The sequence below is a fragment of the Gopherus evgoodei genome, chromosome 21, assembly GCF_007399415.2.
Source record: "Gopherus evgoodei ecotype Sinaloan lineage chromosome 21, rGopEvg1_v1.p, whole genome shotgun sequence".
Taxonomy (NCBI): Eukaryota; Metazoa; Chordata; order Testudines; family Testudinidae; genus Gopherus; species Gopherus evgoodei.
This window is the reverse complement of record NC_044342.1, coordinates 10692577-10711138: the sequence shown is the minus strand read 5'-3', so window position 1 is coordinate 10711138 and position 18562 is coordinate 10692577. Positions and strand designations below refer to the sequence as shown.

The 18562-nt window shown below is 41.3% G+C and overlaps 1 protein-coding gene and 1 pseudogene across 1 annotated transcript; both read right to left on the bottom strand.

Moving 5' to 3' along the window:
* Nucleotides 1-974: 974 nt before the first annotated feature.
* On the bottom strand, nucleotides 975-2003 carry LOC115638042 (olfactory receptor 6C4-like). Its single transcript, XM_030539639.1, has one exon. The coding sequence runs from the start codon at nucleotides 2001-2003 to the stop codon at nucleotides 975-977; it is 1029 nt and encodes a 342-aa protein (XP_030395499.1).
* Nucleotides 2004-7533: 5530 nt separating this feature from the next.
* LOC115638041 lies at nucleotides 7534-18216 on the bottom strand (annotated as a pseudogene).
* Between the last annotated feature and the right edge of the window lie 346 nt (nucleotides 18217-18562).

Here is an 18562-nt window from a genome sequence, read left to right as displayed (position 1 = left end):
GGCAGCTGGGAAACACAAAGGATATATACGAAATACAGGCCTCTATAAAGCCTTAGGAAGTATTCTACGGCTTCACTGGTGAATGTTGAGAGTGAAGCCATATTTAGGCTTGATATGAAGCCTTCTGTGATTTTTAAGAGTCTGTTCTGATAACCTTCAACAGTGTGGGCATATGTAGGACAACTGAACACATGTAAGAAGTTGCAGAGTAATAATATTTGTGAGAAAAAAGTTAAAGCCAATTATAAAGCCAAGAAAGACCAGTTTGAGCAAATACAAAAGCTGTACAGATGACAGTGGACAACTGATGTAGAAATCAGATACTAATCCAGACGTATAAGAAAAGAAAACCTTGTCTTGTGGAATCACTTCAGAAAACAAAAGTGTAGTATGCATATTAGCAGGAGACCAGGAGTGAGGGTAGGTTATGTCAGATATCACCCTGGCCCCATTTCAGAGTGACTTGAGCTTTTGACTTGGACATTTGAAAAATTCATTCATAATAATTCAGCAGAACTTTTCTTAACAATTTGGCATCACTAAAACCTAATGGCTACAAATGTAGCCTACACGTGTAATAAGTTTTAAGATTATGCAAAGTATCAATAGTATGTTTTATTCCAGTTTTAAGAATATTAGGGACAAAGAAAGGAGAGAAGGCAAATGCTAAATTAATTAAAGAGTACATTTTTAAGTCTTTTATTCTCATGAGCTGTTCAAGATATTTACTTGAAAAGTCGTCCACAGTCAGAGAATAACTAATTAAAGTTCAGGGAGGATACACATTATTCTTCAGACAACAGCGTGGGAGTGGGAGTGCAGTGTATGACTCAGGGTTTGGCTTCTTCTCTTAATTTTTCTCCAAATTCTGTCACATGGCCAGAGGTAGGCAACACTCATACTCCACCGTGGCATCAAGGAAGTCCTGATCCTGAAAGTCAGGAGTTCAAAAGGATCATAGAGCACAATATGGGCTATACATATGATTTGAGTTTCCAGAAAGATATCCCCATGATTGGCCCATTTTGTATATTAGCTAGAAATATCTGATTTCCTGCAAAAGACAAAAAAAATCCAATGATAGTTTTCCTCAAGGCTTCCTTCACCTTCTTGTTTCTCAGGCTGTATATGAGGGGGTTGACCAATGGGGTCAGGACTCCATAGAAAACAGAGAATATTTTGTTCAGATCCCTCAGTGCATCAGAGTCTGATAGCAGATACACAATGACTAGAGTCCCATAGAAAATTGTCACCACAATGAGGTGAGAGGAGCAGGTGGAAAAGGCCTTCTGTCTCCCGGTGGTGGAAGGGATTCTCAGGATGGTGGTGATGATGGAAACATAAGACATCAATGTCAATAGAAATGGAGGCAGTGTAAGTATGGAGCAGAGTACAAAAGCATAAATTTCCAGCATGAGGGTGTCACTGCAGGCCAGTTTTATTATTGGGATTAAATCACAAAAGAAATGGTCAACTTCACTGGGGCTACAGAATGTTAATTGTGATATTAGTAACATCATTGGCAAAGGAGCCAGAAATCCACTTACCCAAGAGCAAGCTGTCAACTGTAGGCAGAATCTGCTGTTCATAAGCGCTGCATAATGTAGTGGCTTGCATATGGCTAAATACCGATCATAAGACATCACAGATAAGATAAGGCATTCTGTAGATGCCAGAGAACCAAAGATATAGAATTGTGTGATGCAACCACTAAATGAGATGGTTCTGTCTCCAGTCCGGAGACTGGCTAGCACTTTGGGCAGTATGGTGGAGGTGTAGCAGGTCTCTAAGAAGGACAAGTTCCCCAGGAAGAAATACATAGGGGTGTGAAAGTGCTGATCAGCCACAACTACCGCTATAATGAGGACGTTCCCTGCCACGGTCACAATGTAGATTATCAGAAAGAGCAGGGTTTGCAGTTGAGGGAGATTCCCAAATCCTAGGAGGATGAATTCTGGTATGGTTGTTTGATTCCCCTGGCATTTGTTTGTTGTGGATTTCATCTTGGGGAAATAAAACAAATGTTGCAATTTATAATCTAACTTCCATTTCAAAACAGTCAACATTTTAAATTTGGCTTCCCCTGCTGGTTGCCACCCCAATGTTTGTGTTAAGACTCCAGATGAGGGAGGTATTCTGGGTAAAATTTTCAAAAGTGCCGAAGTTCAATCACATTGGAAATGTTCCTATCGTCTGATATTTGTATGGTTGAACATATCTCGCCTCTGCTCCTGAACATTTTTGTATATTACTTTAGCAAAAATGTCTGAGATTATCAGTGGAGACTTAGGGAATTAAATGCCACTCTTTTTTATTCCAGAGACTTGGGTTATATACACATACAGAGAACATGAAAAGGTGGGAGTTGCCCTACCAACTCTCATCTTAATTGCTCATCTTAATTAATTAGCCTCTTAGAGTTGGTAGAGGAACTCCCACCTTTTTATGTTCTCTGTATGTGTATATATATCTACTTACTATATGTTCCATTCTATGCAGCCTATGAAATGGGCTGTAGCCCATGAAAGCTTGTGCTCAAATAAATTTTTTAGTCTCTAAGGTGCCACAAGTAGTCCTGTTTTGGGGGTTTTTAAATGATATCTCACTCAGTCCTTCACCTTACATTTGTCACTTTCTCTCTTTGTGCCCCTGTTCCCTACTCTGTGAAACCATTGGTCAGGATGCCACTTACATTTTCTTAATTTGATTTTTAATTTATGAGCTCTCTATATCTGCTCAGTTGCTTATGTGTAAAATGGAGATAACGATACTTAAGATACTTCACAAAATTCTGTAATATCTGTGATAATGTGTGCTATATAACAACTAAGTGTTATCATTCTGTTATGAAACCATGCCTGACTTTAATGCATACTAGGAACAAAAATTAAACAAGCCTCATGGCCGCTTTTTATGTGTGCACCATAATTATGCAGATATGTAATCAATAACACAATTGTAGGTTTAATATTATCAACCTATTTCTCGACTCTGTTCTAAAGAGACTCTCATAGTATGCCCATTTCTCTTCAAGGATATGCCCCATTCTTTCTAACAGACATACAACACAGAATTTATGGGTAACATTTTCAAAAATACCTAAATGCCAGATTTTGAAAAATATTCATGAACAAAAATCAGCACAAATCACCCAGCACAACACAACCCACATACAAATAAACAGAACCACCAACATACACAATAACCTCAAACGTCACTCAGAACCTTTGATTGTTGAGTTTGTGCAAAGTGATGGAAACAATTACAAGAATGTACCTGAGCTCTTTCAGTTTAGATTGTGAACAGTTCAATTATCACTGGGATTCAAGTTCTGTTATCATTCAGTGTTAAAGTTCTCAGCCATTTTGGGCTTTTTGACACACATGACTTTACAAATTACACCTGTGCAACAGCACGGGGGTTCAGCTACTAGTGAACAGGTAATCAGATTGCCGCTGGGGATAGATGATGGCAACAACTTGGTTGACTGAGCAGCTAAAGGGCAGGTAACGTTTCAAAGAGGGACCTCAGACAAATTTGAAAAGATTAGCTCTACATTTTTAATAACATTTTATTAATTCCTAGTGTTTGGAAAATGAGATATTGTTCTCCTTCCCCATTCCTGCCATGTCCCTCCTTTCTCTTCCTTTCCCCCGACCAGTTCTTTACCTTTCTGTTCTTCTGATTTTTTGTCTGTTTTTCAGAAAAAAATCAATAACAAGAAAGAAAGAAAGAAAGAAAGAAAGAAAGAAAGAAAGAAAGAAAGAAAGAAAGTACACTGAAGACTGAATTACAGTAACTGAGTGAACATTTGAAATTAAATGAAGATTTAAAGCTTTTAAAGAGTGCATTAGGAAACAAATTCCCTCTCACTTACCCCAGCATAGATCAGAAATAACTGCACTGAAGTCAATCGAGATGTTTGTTTATAAAACTGGGGCAAGTGAGAAGAGAATAACACTAGAATAGAGATGTCTTCTTCTTCCTCTTCACTTTCTTAATGTCCCTATACAGATTCCTGCCTCATGCATCTGCATAAACAAAAGTGTCTCTTTCATATCATGATTCCCCATGTGCTGCATTGCAATCACCTTTATATGCTTTTGTGACCACATGAGAATTCTCCCCAAAGGGACTCTGCTGTCATGTTGCCAGGTAACCTGAGCCACCATTAGAAACAATGGGCAAGGAGGCCAGCCTTCCAGAACTATCAAGGTTTTCTGCTACATTCACTACAGGGATGGGATGTAGAAAGAAGGGCTTCAGTACACAGGAGCTGCAAAAGCTGAGGGGGAGTTGCTTGGTCGTCAGACTAAGCACAATATGATCAGGGATCCCAAGACATTGCTTTGCATTGATTGTGCTGAAGAATGGGGTTAGGCTGCTGTAATGTCATGTTGACACTCTGATGCAGGATCAGGATTGAGACGTCGTCAAAGAGCGGCCAGCCTGGTGCACTGTGATTCTAGGTGACCCTCCATCATCCTCATTTCACACTGGGGAGCAGATCCATTCCTGCTCTATCTCTGATATCTTTGTTGGTGTTTGACCATCATCATCTTGTACAACTTACTTCTCTTCTTCAGCTCTGTTTTTACACAGGCAGAAAGGAAGGGAGATGTTTCCGTTCTCTCTTCCTCCTCCAGAATGCTGAGTATCTTCAGTCCCTCTTCATATCCCAGCCCTTCTTGGGGGGCAATCCTCTCACCACAATGCGTGGATAATTCAAATCGTGTTGTACACTGAGGCAGGAAGAAAGAAGAAGACTCCTAGGTGTAGTAGTTCAGTTTCCTCAGCATACCCTGTCCTTTGTCATGTACCACAGTCATCAATAGAAGTTGCACCTCTTAATAGCTAGCCATTGCTCCTCCTCAGTTCTGTGGTAGCCTGGAAGGAGCAGTTCTGTCACATGCTCTCCATGACACCATCTATGTATAAGGGGGCTGTTAGTCCTGTCCTGAAACTCAGTGTTTCTGTTTGGATGGGTCTTTCCCAATACCAGCAGAAAGGAGAAGGGCCGAAGAAGAGTCAGCTTCCTTGGGCTGAGAGGCCTATATTCTGTGAAAGATTGGTTTACACAGGTTAGCATAAGTGCAGCATGGGTCTATGACCCTCAGCATAGAGAAATTGGCCCAACGGTTACCCTAGATTTCAGGGAACTGATATCTTTCTTAGGAGGGGAGCTGTTACATAACGAACCCAGGGAACCACAGCAATACTGAACTGATGCTAGGCTTAGATATTTTATGATAAAATAGTTGGCAGATGATTAGCCACAAATTTGTTTTAGCAGTAGTTGACATATATGGTGTTAGGATATAGATATTCAGGTCTGTCTGCAAAGGCCTATACTTTAACAATTTAGGTGTATTCTTATCACTTAGCTAGCTATAGAGGTATAAGAGAAAAGAATCAAAATCACTGTCTGTCTGTGTAATGGCCTTCTCTTACCGTGACAGTCTGAGGCCTGGTTCTTCAGCTAAGCAGCAGATGCCAGCCATAAACTGGGAAATGTATGGTCACATCCTTACATTCCAAACTAGTCACATTGAAATAAGGTGCTATTGGGCTGTTAGGAATACAATCCTGTCCTCATATTCCATCACCTCCAGAGAAAGGGAAGAGCCTAGAAGATGTAAAAGGAAACTTAGTCTGATAGCATCCTGTCTGGCAAGAACTCACTTATCAATAGGTGGGATGTGAAATCCTCTTTTCTGTATTGTTCTATCACTGTAGTCTCCACTTTCCTATTGTTTGTCTGTATAATCTCAATCTGATTCTGTGATTGTTTTTGTCTGATGTATAATTAATTTTGTTGGGTGTAAACCAATTAAGATGGTGGGATATAATTGATTAAATAAGCATGTTACAATATGTTAGGATTGGTTAGTTAAATTTCAGTAAAATGACTGGTTAAGGTATAGCTCAAGTTTTACTATATAGTCTGCAGTCAATCAGGAAGTAAGGGGGGGATGGGAACTGGAACTGGGGATGGGGGAATTGGGCTCATGTTTTGCTAAAGTGGGAAATGGGAACAGGAGATGGGAACAGAAACAGGGACACAGGCAAGGCTCTGTGGTGTCAGAGCTGGGAAGGGGGACACTAAGGAAGGAAACTGGAATCATGCTTGCTGGAAGTTCACCTCAATAAACATCGAATGGTTTGCACCTTTGGACTTCGGATATCATTGCGCTTTGTTCATTCGAGAAGGACCAGGGAAGTGAGAGGGTGAAGGAACAGGCTTCCTAACGTACGGTAATAAGCTAAAACGTGTTAGTGTGTTTGCCAATAGGCTAAAGGGAACCCAATATTGTTAGGGTGAGGAAGTTAGATATGGACATTGGAAGCTGGGCCTTTGAATGAATATTCATAGCAGGGAGCAAACTTTCATCATTAGAACCTTTGTTGTCATCATCTATCACTGAACTTTGGGCATGGGGGCCAGACCATTGGACTCATTTGGCATCCTGGGCAAAGAGCTGGTCCTTTGTCTCTTACCAACAGCTCCCCAAGGAAAGGTGGAGTGTATAAGTATATGCACATATGCCAGGAATGATACTAAGGATATCCCTAATGGTACATTTGTTTATGTGGTTTGGAGCTTCCCTGTCTTTACTGATTGTGCTAATAAAAGTGGCAAAGGTTCATCCACAGTATCATGACAATGCATTCAGGGCCTGGGCAGGAAGCCTGGAAAGTGTCAGAAATAGACTGTTAATTCTAGAGTGAATTCCAGGTACTATTGCTTATGGTGTTCCCCAGGCCCATCATGTGAGGTTCCTTGATCCTTTAATACCCTCAATTTCCCCCTACTTTGTTAGAGTTTCTGTTTCAGAAGCGGTATGTGGTTCAAACTGAATGCAGTAATCAGTGGGTCAGGAAAGTGGCCAGTAAGGAGAGAGCACCCCAGAGTGGGGACACCCTCGCCCCTCTCCTGAGTGACCCACAACGAGACTGGTGGTTCAGCCCTGCAGGGATCCTGAGCCCAGCTTTAGCGGGGTTAGGAGGACTCCACTCTATGGAAGAAAGGAAAGGGTGTTCTCGATATCAGGCAGTAAGGGGAGTCAGGGCAGGGACTCAGATACTTTCACCATCCGATTCCACCAGGGTCACATAGAAGCAGGGAAAATTCTCCACAATAGAAGGACCCAAATCCTCATAAAAGTCAAATCCAAACTTTCAGGGACTAACTGAATTATTACCTAGGGAAATGTCCACTACAGTTAATGGAGCTACTCAGATGAGTCAGAATCAGGCCCAAAGATTCATATACCATTGAATTTTGATCCCATGTCATAGCCTGTCCCTCAAACCTAATGTGAGTGCATAATTATCATAGATTTGACATCATACAGCTTGTCCCATGAATAAGTGCAAGTGGAAATGCCACACATTCTACAACCATGCTGGCTCCCATCTCTACACCTTGGTGGATCAGAAAGGCCTCAAGAAGTGTAAGTACACACTCAGGATCTTGTCTCCCCCTAGTGCCTTGACCCAGCAACTATAGCATCCTGTCACCCACTCACTCACTCACTCACATGCAAAGATGTTATCCTTAAGGATATGTGGTAGAGGCCTAAGTTCTGTGACAGGTGATTCTGGAGTCAATATCTTTTGGAAAAAGAAAGAAAGAAAGAAAGAAAGAAAGAAAGAAAGAAAGAAAGAAAAAGAAAATTTGCAGATGACACCAAGCAGGAAGGGGTTGCAGGCACTTTGGAGGTCAGGATTAGCATTCCAAAGAAGCTGGAAAAATTGAGTATTGGAGAATTCCATCAAGAAGATGAAATTCACTAAAAACAAGTTTCACATGCTTCACATGGGAAGGAAAAGTCAAATGAACAAGTTCAAAGTGGGGAATAAATGGCTAGGTGGTAGTAGTGCTGAAAAGTATCTGGGGGTTAGAGTGGATTACAAATTGAATAGGAGTCAGCAATACAATGTGTTTGTGAAAAAAGGCTGTTACTATCTCTGGGCACCACACTTTGGGATTGCTGTGGATAAACAAGGCAGGTGGTGAGTGGGAAGTGTTGGGAGCAACCCCCTATCTCGACATGATAAAAGCCCGCTGTGATTTTTAAAGAGTCTGCTCTGATAATGGTTAGCAGCATAGGTAGAACTGCACACTTGGAAGAAACACTGGACATCCTTATAAGCCAAAACCCACTGGAAGTGGAGGCTAATCTGCTTGAAAACAGAGGTTTTTTGGCAACAAAATGGTCACTAAGAAAAGGAGTAATGCTGCAGTTTTTCAGGCTTTGATAGTGAAACAATGCCTTGAAATTGGCATGCAAAAGAATATAAAACTGGAGTCAAAGAAATTCAAGTGGGTGAGATACCAGAGCTGAGAGATAAGGTCATCAAGAGCACTGTGTGTTACAAGTTCAGAATCTTTGAATGAGAAACCCTCAGAAATATGAATATTTTAAGGAGCAGAACAGCATTCTTTAAGAACAACTAGGAGCAACAGACTTGTAGGACACAGAGCGAACATGAACTTTTAACCACATTGTGAAACTTTTGAAAGAAAAAAGCCTTAATGTGGATAGTTTTGTGTTCTCTGTGCCCTTATAAGCCGCTTTATTATTCCTTGAACAAGCTGGACTCTAAAGCTCCTATTGCACCTGTCCTTATGCAGCCTGTAATCACATCACAGCCCAAAACGATCAAGGTGGTACATGTAGAGAAGTGAAGGTTAAAATCTTTAATCAGAGGAGATATAAGCAATAGTGAAAGAAATAAAAGACCTATTGGAGCTAATACAAAAGTTGTACAGATGAATGTGCACAACTGAAGTAGAAATCAGAGACTAATATACACATATAAAGAGATAACAAAAAGGTACAAAAATGTCTGTGTAACAAAGGGAGATTGAATCTGCATTGCCCAATACTGGAGATGACTATGTCTTGTCCTAATGAGCTTCCCCCTTGAAAGGAACTGATTACTTAATAAATTGTTTTGCCTTAAGAAAGATTTGTTGGACCCAACCATTGAGTAGGTGAATCTCAGTCCAGCAGGACAGAGCAGGGTATTGTCGTGGGGTTAGTTTCCACTTCCAATTACCTGGCCAGAAGCAAATTACTGATGCCAGGAATCAAGGGGGAGTAGAGAGGAGGGAACTATGTCTTCCTGAGTAAGAAACCCTTCCCTGGGCTGCTTCTGGGGTTTTGTGTCAGAGACCTACCACTCCTCTGATGAAGCACAGGATCAGAAACTTGAATAACACTGTTGGGAAACAAATCATCAATGAGAACTCTTGGCCCACCTGTACATTTACCTTTCCTCATACAGACGCTTCAGATAATGGAAATACAGCATGCACATTAGCAGGAGAGGAATTATAAGGATTAAGTGAATTATGTCTCATGTCACTATGACCCCACTTAAGAGTCATCTGAGCTACTGACTTGGCCAAATTTATAATTTATTCCTAATTTAATGATTAGACCCAACTTTTGTTTATAATTTAGCATCATTAAATCCCAATGGCTACAAATGTAACCTACACCCGTATTATAAAATGTGTTTTAACATTATGGAAAGTGCAAAGAATATGTTTTATTCCAGTTTTGAGATCAATATGGTCAAAGCAAGGAGAAATGATAAAAGCTAAATTTATGGAAGAGTACATTTTTCTTTGTCTGAATTATTTTATTCTCATGAACTCATGAAGATGATTACTAGCAAAGTCACCACACTCAAAGACTAAGTAATAGAAGTTCAGAGAGGATACTCAGAATTCTTTGGACATTAGAGTGGCAAGTGGCAGTTTATTTCTCGGCATTTGGCTTGGTGTCCTAATTTCTCTCCTACATTTTATCACATGGCCAGAGATAGGCAACAGCAAGACTCTACCCTTGTTACCCGGGGTTCTTTCAACCCAAAGCTCTTGGTAACTTTTACTCTCTGCTAGGAGGTGTCAGGAAATAAATCAGGGGAGACACAGCCGTCCGACTGATAGATGGTTGGCACAAACAGGATAACACAAGAGTGCTTTCACTTAAAGCTAAACTTTACTTAGTCTCAAGCACTTACACATGTCCGCAACAGGTTTGTAAAACACCCCCAACCCTCAATAATTACCGAAGCTGAGTGTGGCTCTTGAGTGGCACAGTGGCAGCCCGTCTGCCGGTGGGGAACACAAGATGCAGTCCAGAAGAGTCCTCAGAATGAGTCCCACTATTTGAAACTTTTTCCCCGTATTAATACATTGGTAATAGAATGACATGTCCCTTAAAGAAACCTTGTTAAGTAAGCAGCTTCAATGATCAAGCAAGAGGTTCCTTCTGGTTATTGATTAACTAGGTGTGGGTTTTTCAAGAGTTTGCAGCCTTGAGACCCCAATAGACATTCCTGGGGCATATCCTACTCTTTTAAAATACATGTATCAACAATTTCAACACATTTCTTATCAGGAAGGACGTGGGGTCAAGCTGCCCTTTCTATGGCACCCAAAACCCCCTCCCCTCCTGCCTTGGTCAAGCTGAGATTGATTGTTGAATGGCCAATTTACAGCTTGCTGACTAGGCCACCTTTAACAATAAACCAGAGTGATATCAAGCACTTTACTGGTTTGCCAAAGTCTCCCCATACACCCTTGGATTAAGGAAATCTTGATCCTGTTAGGAGTTCAAAAGGCACGCAAAGATGAGTAGGGACTACTCACATGATTCACACTTTGCAAGATCATGTCCCTATGATTGGCCCATGTTGTGTGTGTATTCTCTTGAAAAATCTATATTCTTGTTTCAGAGTAGCAACCGTGTTAGTCTGTATCTGCAAAAAGAACAGGAGTACTCGTGGCACCTTAGAGACTAACAATATTCTTGTAAAAGACAAAAAAATCTAAGGACAGCTTTTCGCAAGGCTTGCTTTACCTCCTGGTTTCTCAGACTGTATATAAGGGGGTTGACCAAAGGGGTTAGGACTCCATAGAAAACAGAGAACATTTTATTCAGGTCTGTCAGTGCATCAGAATCTGGTAACAGGTACACAGTGATTAGAGTCCCATAGAAAATGGTCACCACAATGAGGTGAGAGGAGCAGGTGGAAAATGCCTTCTGCCTCCCAGTGGAGGAAGGGATCCTCAGGATGGTGGTGATGATGGAAACATAAGATGCTAGTGTCAGTAGAAAGGGAGGCAGTGTGAGAATGGAGCAAAGTATGAAAGTAGACACTTCCAGCATGAAGGTGTCACTGCAGGCCAGTTTTATTACTAGACTTAAATCACAAAAGAAATGGTCCAGTTCATTGAGGCCGCAGAAAGTGAATAGCGATATCAAGAATATTGTTGGCAAAGAAACCAGAAATCCACTTACCCAAGAGCAAGCGTCATCTGGAGGCAGAACCTGCCATTCATAAGGATTGCATAATGTAGTGGTTTGCATATTGCTAAGTACTGATCATAAGACATCACAAATAAAAGAAGACATTCAGTAGCTGCCAAGGAACCAAAGATATAGAATTGTGTGAGACAGCCACTAAATGAAATGGTTCTGTCCCCAATCAGAAGACTGCACAGCATCCTGGGGAGGAGAGTAGAAGTGTAGCATGTCTCCAAGAACGACAAGTTCCCCAGGAAAAAGTACATGGGGGTGTGAAGATTCTGATCAGTCACAACTAACCCAATGATGAGGATATTCCCAGCCACAGTCACAATGTAGATCACTAGAAACAGCAGGAAAAGAAGGGTCTGAAGTTGAGGGAGATCCCCAAATCCCAGGAGGATGAATTCTGTGATGGTCGTTTGATTTCCCTGGTGTTTGTTTGCTGTGGGTTTCATCTAGCAAGAAATAAAACAAATTTTGCAATTTATAATCCAATTTCCATTTCAAAACAATCAACATTTGAATTCTGGCTTCCCTCTGCTGGTTGCCATCCCAACAGTTGAGTCAAGACTCCAGATGTCGGAGGTATTTTGGGTAACATTTTCTAAAGTGCCTAAGTTCTGTTACATTGGAAACATTCCTATTGTCTGATATCTCACCTTCAGCTTCCTGAATATTCTTGTACATTATTTAGGCCACAAAGTCTGAAATTATCAGTGAACACCAAGGGAATTAAATGCCACTTTCTTGAGCTCAGATGAAAATATCAGTCATATCCCATTGCTGGGCTCATATCACATTTATCCATATTCACATTGCAGAATGCAGCAGATTCCAGTGGAGCAGACACAAGAATTTGATCCATGAAGTTGGGTTTTAATGCTATCTCATCCACACCCTTGTGTTTGTCACCTCCTTTCTCCATACCCCTTTACTCTATGAAATTTTTGGTGATAATACTACTTCCTTTTCTTAATGTGATTTGAAATTTATGAAATAAGAACTCTCTACCCATGCTCATTTTCTGTTGTCTTAAATGGAGATAATGATGCTTAGACACTTTACAAAGTTCTTTAACATCAATACTAATGGGTGCTCAGTGTTATCATACTGCTATGAGACTATTCAGAACTATGCGCTAGGAAAAGAAATTATACTTGCCTCACATTCACATCAACCCTTTATATTTCTTCCTCATTTCTGCAGAAAAGGCATCAATCATTTGTTGAACAATACACATCATTTTTAGAAATTTGTTGTTTTCCCATCATATCACAGAAAGCTCTCTCTTAAGTCTGTTCCAAAGCAAAGTACATAGTATGTTCATTTCTTTGCAAGAATACAGATCCTTCTTTTTAACTGCCATACAACACCTAAAATTGATGGGTAACATTTTCAAAATTGCCTACAGACCAATTTTTGAAAAGTATTCTTGCACCTAAACTTGTGGATAGGCCCTTTGGACATTGTAAATATGTTGTAGAGGATGTCTGGAGAGAGAGATTAAGGATCACTTCTAATGCTTCCTTGTCTAAGGTTGCTGTGACAGTTTGGGGAATATGTCTTTGTCCAGTTGTTGTTTACATTTGATTTAATGATTTTAAATTGTAACCATCATTCTGCATGACATCACCTCTTTTATAGCAGGAAACATGTAATAGATCTTGGGGAAGCTGTGTCTGCAAAGCAGTGACAATACCATCAAGGGCCATCAACTCTGAATGGCTCACCACTAGTGAAACAATGGGAGTGCCGAGAGACCCATGTCTAGGAACAGTGACTCATCACCACTCAGTTCCAGAGGGCTCAGCAGCACATGGGTTTGTATGTTTGGATCCATTCACAACAGACCAGCCTTAATTCAGAGAGAGGAACTTGATGGGGCTGTTATAGTTGCCCATAGCTTTTCCCATTGGTCGAAACTTGAAACTGCACCAGTAAAGAAACACACAGGCATATTCAATAATAATAATAATAATAATAATAATAATAATTGAACAGACTCGTCACAGGGATTGCTCATTTCTAAATTCACTGATAAGGCTTCTGATGATAATTAGAAGTCTGCTGCTGAAATCACAATTTTCATGGTTTCAGTTATTTGAGCCTCCAGTTTTTTTGTACCCCCCCCTGCTGTTGCCAAAATCCTGGTAGTGTTGAAACTTCATAATAGGATCTAGTGACCTAACATATGTGGAAATTTGAAAAGATGTTGCTGATATATTCAATGTATCTACAGAGTTAATCTAGAACATAATTCTTGGCCAAGTCCTATGCATGCTCTAGCTCCAACACAATCATGAACCACCCAACATTTCAGCATGCAAATGAAGACTTTGGAATGTGTACTCTTTCTTTCTTTCTTTATCTCTCTCTCACACACACATGCTTATTCAGTTGTGTAAGCCATAGTTAGGGAACCTTGCAATTTTCTATTGGGTGTAGGGGCATGACTCACACATAGTGGGAACATGTAATTCTGCGTATGGAGCCATCCAGAAGGAAATGAATCAAATTTGGAATTTTGACTTAAGCTAGAATGAAGAGGCTGGGGTTTTGAAATGTTTAAAGGTGTTACAACGGGAATTATTCACCAATTGGCATAGAGAGAGGTTTTCAGTGTGATTTAGGTTAAAATTTAAATTTTACTGTATCCACAGAGAAGCCAAACAAATACAATTCTTGTGGGCTTTTATCATATGCCAAACATTGATCATAACTGACTTGTCTGAAATTAAAATCCATGTAACGATATTCCAGTATTGTCATTCTGTGTGTCACTCTAAAGCCTAGTAAAGATGAAAATCAAAAAGGAATCCTACGAATGGTGGAAACGTGGACAAATTGCTAAGGATCAGTACAAAAGAATAGGGCACGCATATAGGGAGAAAATCAGAAAGGTTAAAGCAAAAAATGGGTTTCACCAACAAAGGACATAATTGGGAAGAAGGAGAAGAATTATAAGTAAATTAGGAACATGAGAACATGTAGAAAAGTGTAGGTCCCCCAGTCAGCAGGGAAAGAGATCTATTAAAATTACAAGAAGAAGGATGATAAATCAACACAACCACCCACACAACAACATGACCAGCACACACATTAACTCCAAACACACATAGCCCCTCACTACAGGACACATCCACACAAACCAGCACAAACCTTTCAGCACAACACAACCCCCACACAAATCAACACAACCACCAGCATGCACAATATCCTCAAACCTCACTCAACAGCCAAGATAGTCTGTTGAGTTTGTGCGAAGTGATAGAAACAGCTCCAAGAATGGTTTAGAGTTCTTTCTCTTTAGATTATGAACAGGTTCAACTATTACTGGGATTTACAGTCTGCAAAGTTTTCAGCCGTTTTTAGCTTTTTAACACATGGCCTTGCACATTACACTTGTTCAACTGCAAGGGCATTGAGCTACTAGTGAAGAGGTAAGCAGATTGCCTTTGGGGATAGAAGATTGCACCAACTTGCCTAATTGGCCTCTAAAGGATGGGTAACATTTCAAAAAAGAGGGACCTCAGACAAATATAAAAAGTTAGCTCTAAATTTTAATAACCCTTTTATTAATTCCTAGTCCCCCTTCTTTACACATCCCTCCTTTCTCTGTGCTCCCATTCAATTCCTTTACCATTCTGTTCTTTTGACTTTTTATCTGTTTTCCAGAGAAAAACTCAATAAAATAGAAAGAAAGCAAGCAAGATGTACACTTAAGCGTTCATTACAGTAACTGAATAACATTTGAAAATAAATGAAGATTTAAAGCTTTTAAAGAGTGAATCAGGAAACAAATTCCCACTCACTCACTCCAGCATAGATCAGAAATAACTGCACTGAAGTCAGTCGAGATGTACGTTTATAAAACTGGGGTAAGTGATAAGAGAAAGACACTTGAATAGAGATGTCTTCTTCTTCCTCTTCACTTTTTTAATGTCCTTATACAGATTCCTGCCTCATTCACCTGCATAAACAAAAATGTCTCTTTCACACCAGGATTCTCCGTGTGCTGCATTGCAATCACCTTTATATGCTTTGGTGACCACATGAGAATTCTCCCCAAAGTGACTGCTGTCACATTGCCAGGTAATCTGAGCCACCCTTAGTAACAACGGGTAAAGAGGTCAGCCGTACAGAATAATGCAAGGTGTTCTGCTACATCTGCTACAGGGATGGTATGTAGAAAGGACAGCTTCAATCTGTGGCTACTGGGATAGCAGATGACTAGTCTCGTGGTTCACAGACTAAACACCATATGTGTATCAGGGATCCTGAGCATCTGCTTTGCAGTGACTGTGCTGTAGAATGGGATTATGCTGCTATAACTTGATGTTGACACCCCGATGCAGCATCAGGTGTATCATGCTTCTAGGTGACCCTCCATCATCCTCATTTCACATTAGAGAGCAGATCCATTGCTACTATATCTCCAGTAGCTTTGTTGGTGTTAGATCATCATTACCTCTTAGCTATTACTTCTCTTCTTCAACATTTCAGGATCTCCCTCAGTCTTCCCACAGGCAAAAGGGAAGGGAGATGTTTCCTTTCTCTCTTCCTCTTCCAGAATGCTGAGTATCTTCTTTCTTCCTTCATATCCCAGCCCTTCTTGGGATGTGATCCTCCCACCACAACACATGGATAATTCAAATGGTGTTGTACACTGGGGCAGGAATGAAGAACAGACCCTCTAGGTAGTTCTGTTTCCTCATCAACCTTTCTGCTTTCTCATGTACCACACTCAAGAACAGGGGTTTGCACCTCTTAATAGCCAGCCATTGCTCCTCTTCAATTCTGCAATAGCCTCGTAGGAGCTTCTCCAACATACGATCTCCTTGACAACCATTTATGTATAAGAGGGCTGTTGGCTCCTTCCAGAAACTCATTGTTTCTGTTTGGTTGGGTCTCTCCCAATACCAGCAGAAAGGGGAAGGGCCTATAAGGGATTGAGATGTAGGTGGTCTTGCCCAGTGTTTGCAGCTGGGCTTAGGTCTGTCCACCAGGGATAGGTGTCTCTGGGCCATAGACAGAGGGTAGGTCCTGTAACCAACAGTCAAGGTCAGAGTCTGGTTAGGCTCGGAGATCAAAGATCAGAGATAGTTCCAGGTTAGGATTGTGAGACAGGAATCAGGGTCAAAGTCAGGCCAGAGTCAGAGGCCAAAGATCAGGAGACAAAGCAAAGTCCAGCATAACAGCAAGCCAAGGCATGCGTGGCTGCCCAGACAACTTCCTGGAGTAACCCCTGTGGTTAAGTAGGGGCATTTGGCCAATGAGAGAGCCACTGGGTACTGTCACTCTGGGTCTGGTGGGTGGTACTTCCTACAGCATCTATTCTCCACAGCACTCCCTGACTAGGCCTCTGCATGGCCTTCCAGTGGCACTGTGGTAATATTGGCCACCCCAAGTTTTACAGACCCAGGTTGCAGCGCCCCAAATCCTTACAGGCCAAAGAAGCATCCGGTTGCTTTGACTGACAGGTTCCCAGGGAATCTAGGGAGTGGCCAGCACACCAAGTCAGCTGCCCTGACAGAGCAGGCAGGCAGATGAGGAACTCAAGAGCCCAGGGCCCATCTTACATCTGAGCTGGGCCTGCCAGGGCAGAATAAGGCATGGGATGGAGAGTGCAGCCGCCCATAGAGCTCCTGTAGCATTTTATTTTACTTAGCAGTAATGCCTGTAACCTACAGGGCTATATCCTGTGAAAGATCAGCCTAGATTAGGTTAGCATAGGTGAAGCATAGGCCTAGAACCCTCAGCATAGATCAAATGGCTCACTGTTACCCTAGATTTTGGGAACTGGGAATCGCTTGCTTAAGAGGGGAGTTGGTATATAACAAGACTGGGCAACCATAGCAAAACTGAACTGATATTGGGCTGGATATTTTAGGATAAAATTCTTGGCAGATGTTTAATCACAAACTTGCCTTGGCAATAGTTGACATATATTGGAATGAGCTAAAAGGCATTAACGTGTCAAGCTATAGGATGAAGGCACCCCAATATTGTTAGAGTGAGGAAGTTACATATGGACATGGAGGCTGGGCATTGTAATGAAGATTTGTTACAGTCTCCCAGATCCCATAAGAAGCCAGTGCCCCAGGTAGGAACCAGTGAGCTTTCATCAGTAGACGTCATCATGTATCGCAGACCTTTGGGCATTAAGGTATGGACCGTCGGACTCATTTAGCATGCTGGGAATAGGTTTGATCCTCTGTCTCTTACCACCAGCTCTCTAAGGAAGGGTGTGAGTATACATGTATCTGAGCATATGCAGGGAATAATACTAAGAATATCCCTAAGGTTATATTATTGCTATTTATGTGGTTTTTCACTTTCTGGTATTTACTGATTGTGCAAATAAAAGTAGCTAAGACTTTGCTTTGCCCTCAGTGTGAGCATCTGTGCTGTGTAGACAGGTGATCCCCACAATATATTAAATTCATCATTTTTACTTCGTTTATGTTTGATTCCAGGACAAGAATCCTACTATCCCCAGCTTGATCAACTAGTATTAATTGACACCCAAGAAAAATTATCAATCGTTAAAAAACAGGCTACAGTAGCCCAGAGCTAGAGCAGCAGAGATGGGTCACACCAATGATGAGCCAGAACTGAGCTATGGTGGGGAACCACTGGACCAAAACTGTGATAACAGAAGGTCTGTCATGTTGCAAGCAAAGTGGTGAGCGGCTGTGGAGAATGAAGTGTGTTTAGGGAGGGCCCAGCGGAGGGAGCCAATGCTAGACAAGAGGGCTTTGAAGGCCAGGCTAGGAAGATGGGGTTGCAAACACAATGGGGGGCTGATAGTGAGGAGAAAGGTCCCGCCTTTCCACACCTGAGGATGTGTAGCCATCACCTGAGCACGTCTTACCTGCAGTATCATCGTAACACATTCAGGGCCCTGGAAGGAGGCCTGGTACATGTAAGGAATAGGCTGTTAATTTCAGAGTTCATTCCAGAGACTATTATTTATGGTGTTCTCCAGGCTCATCATGTGGGGTTTCTTGATCATTTAATCTTGTAATTTTTTCCCTTATTTTTTACAGTTTCTGTTTAATACATTAAATATGGTTTAAACTCAAAGTAGCAATCATGTAGTAAAGGAAGCGGCTGGTGAGGATAGAGTACCACAGAGCAGGGTCACCTTAGCTCCTGTTCTGAGTGACCCACCACAAGATTGGAGATTAGGCCTCCCCGGAATCCTGGGCCCACCTTTATTGGGTTTAGGA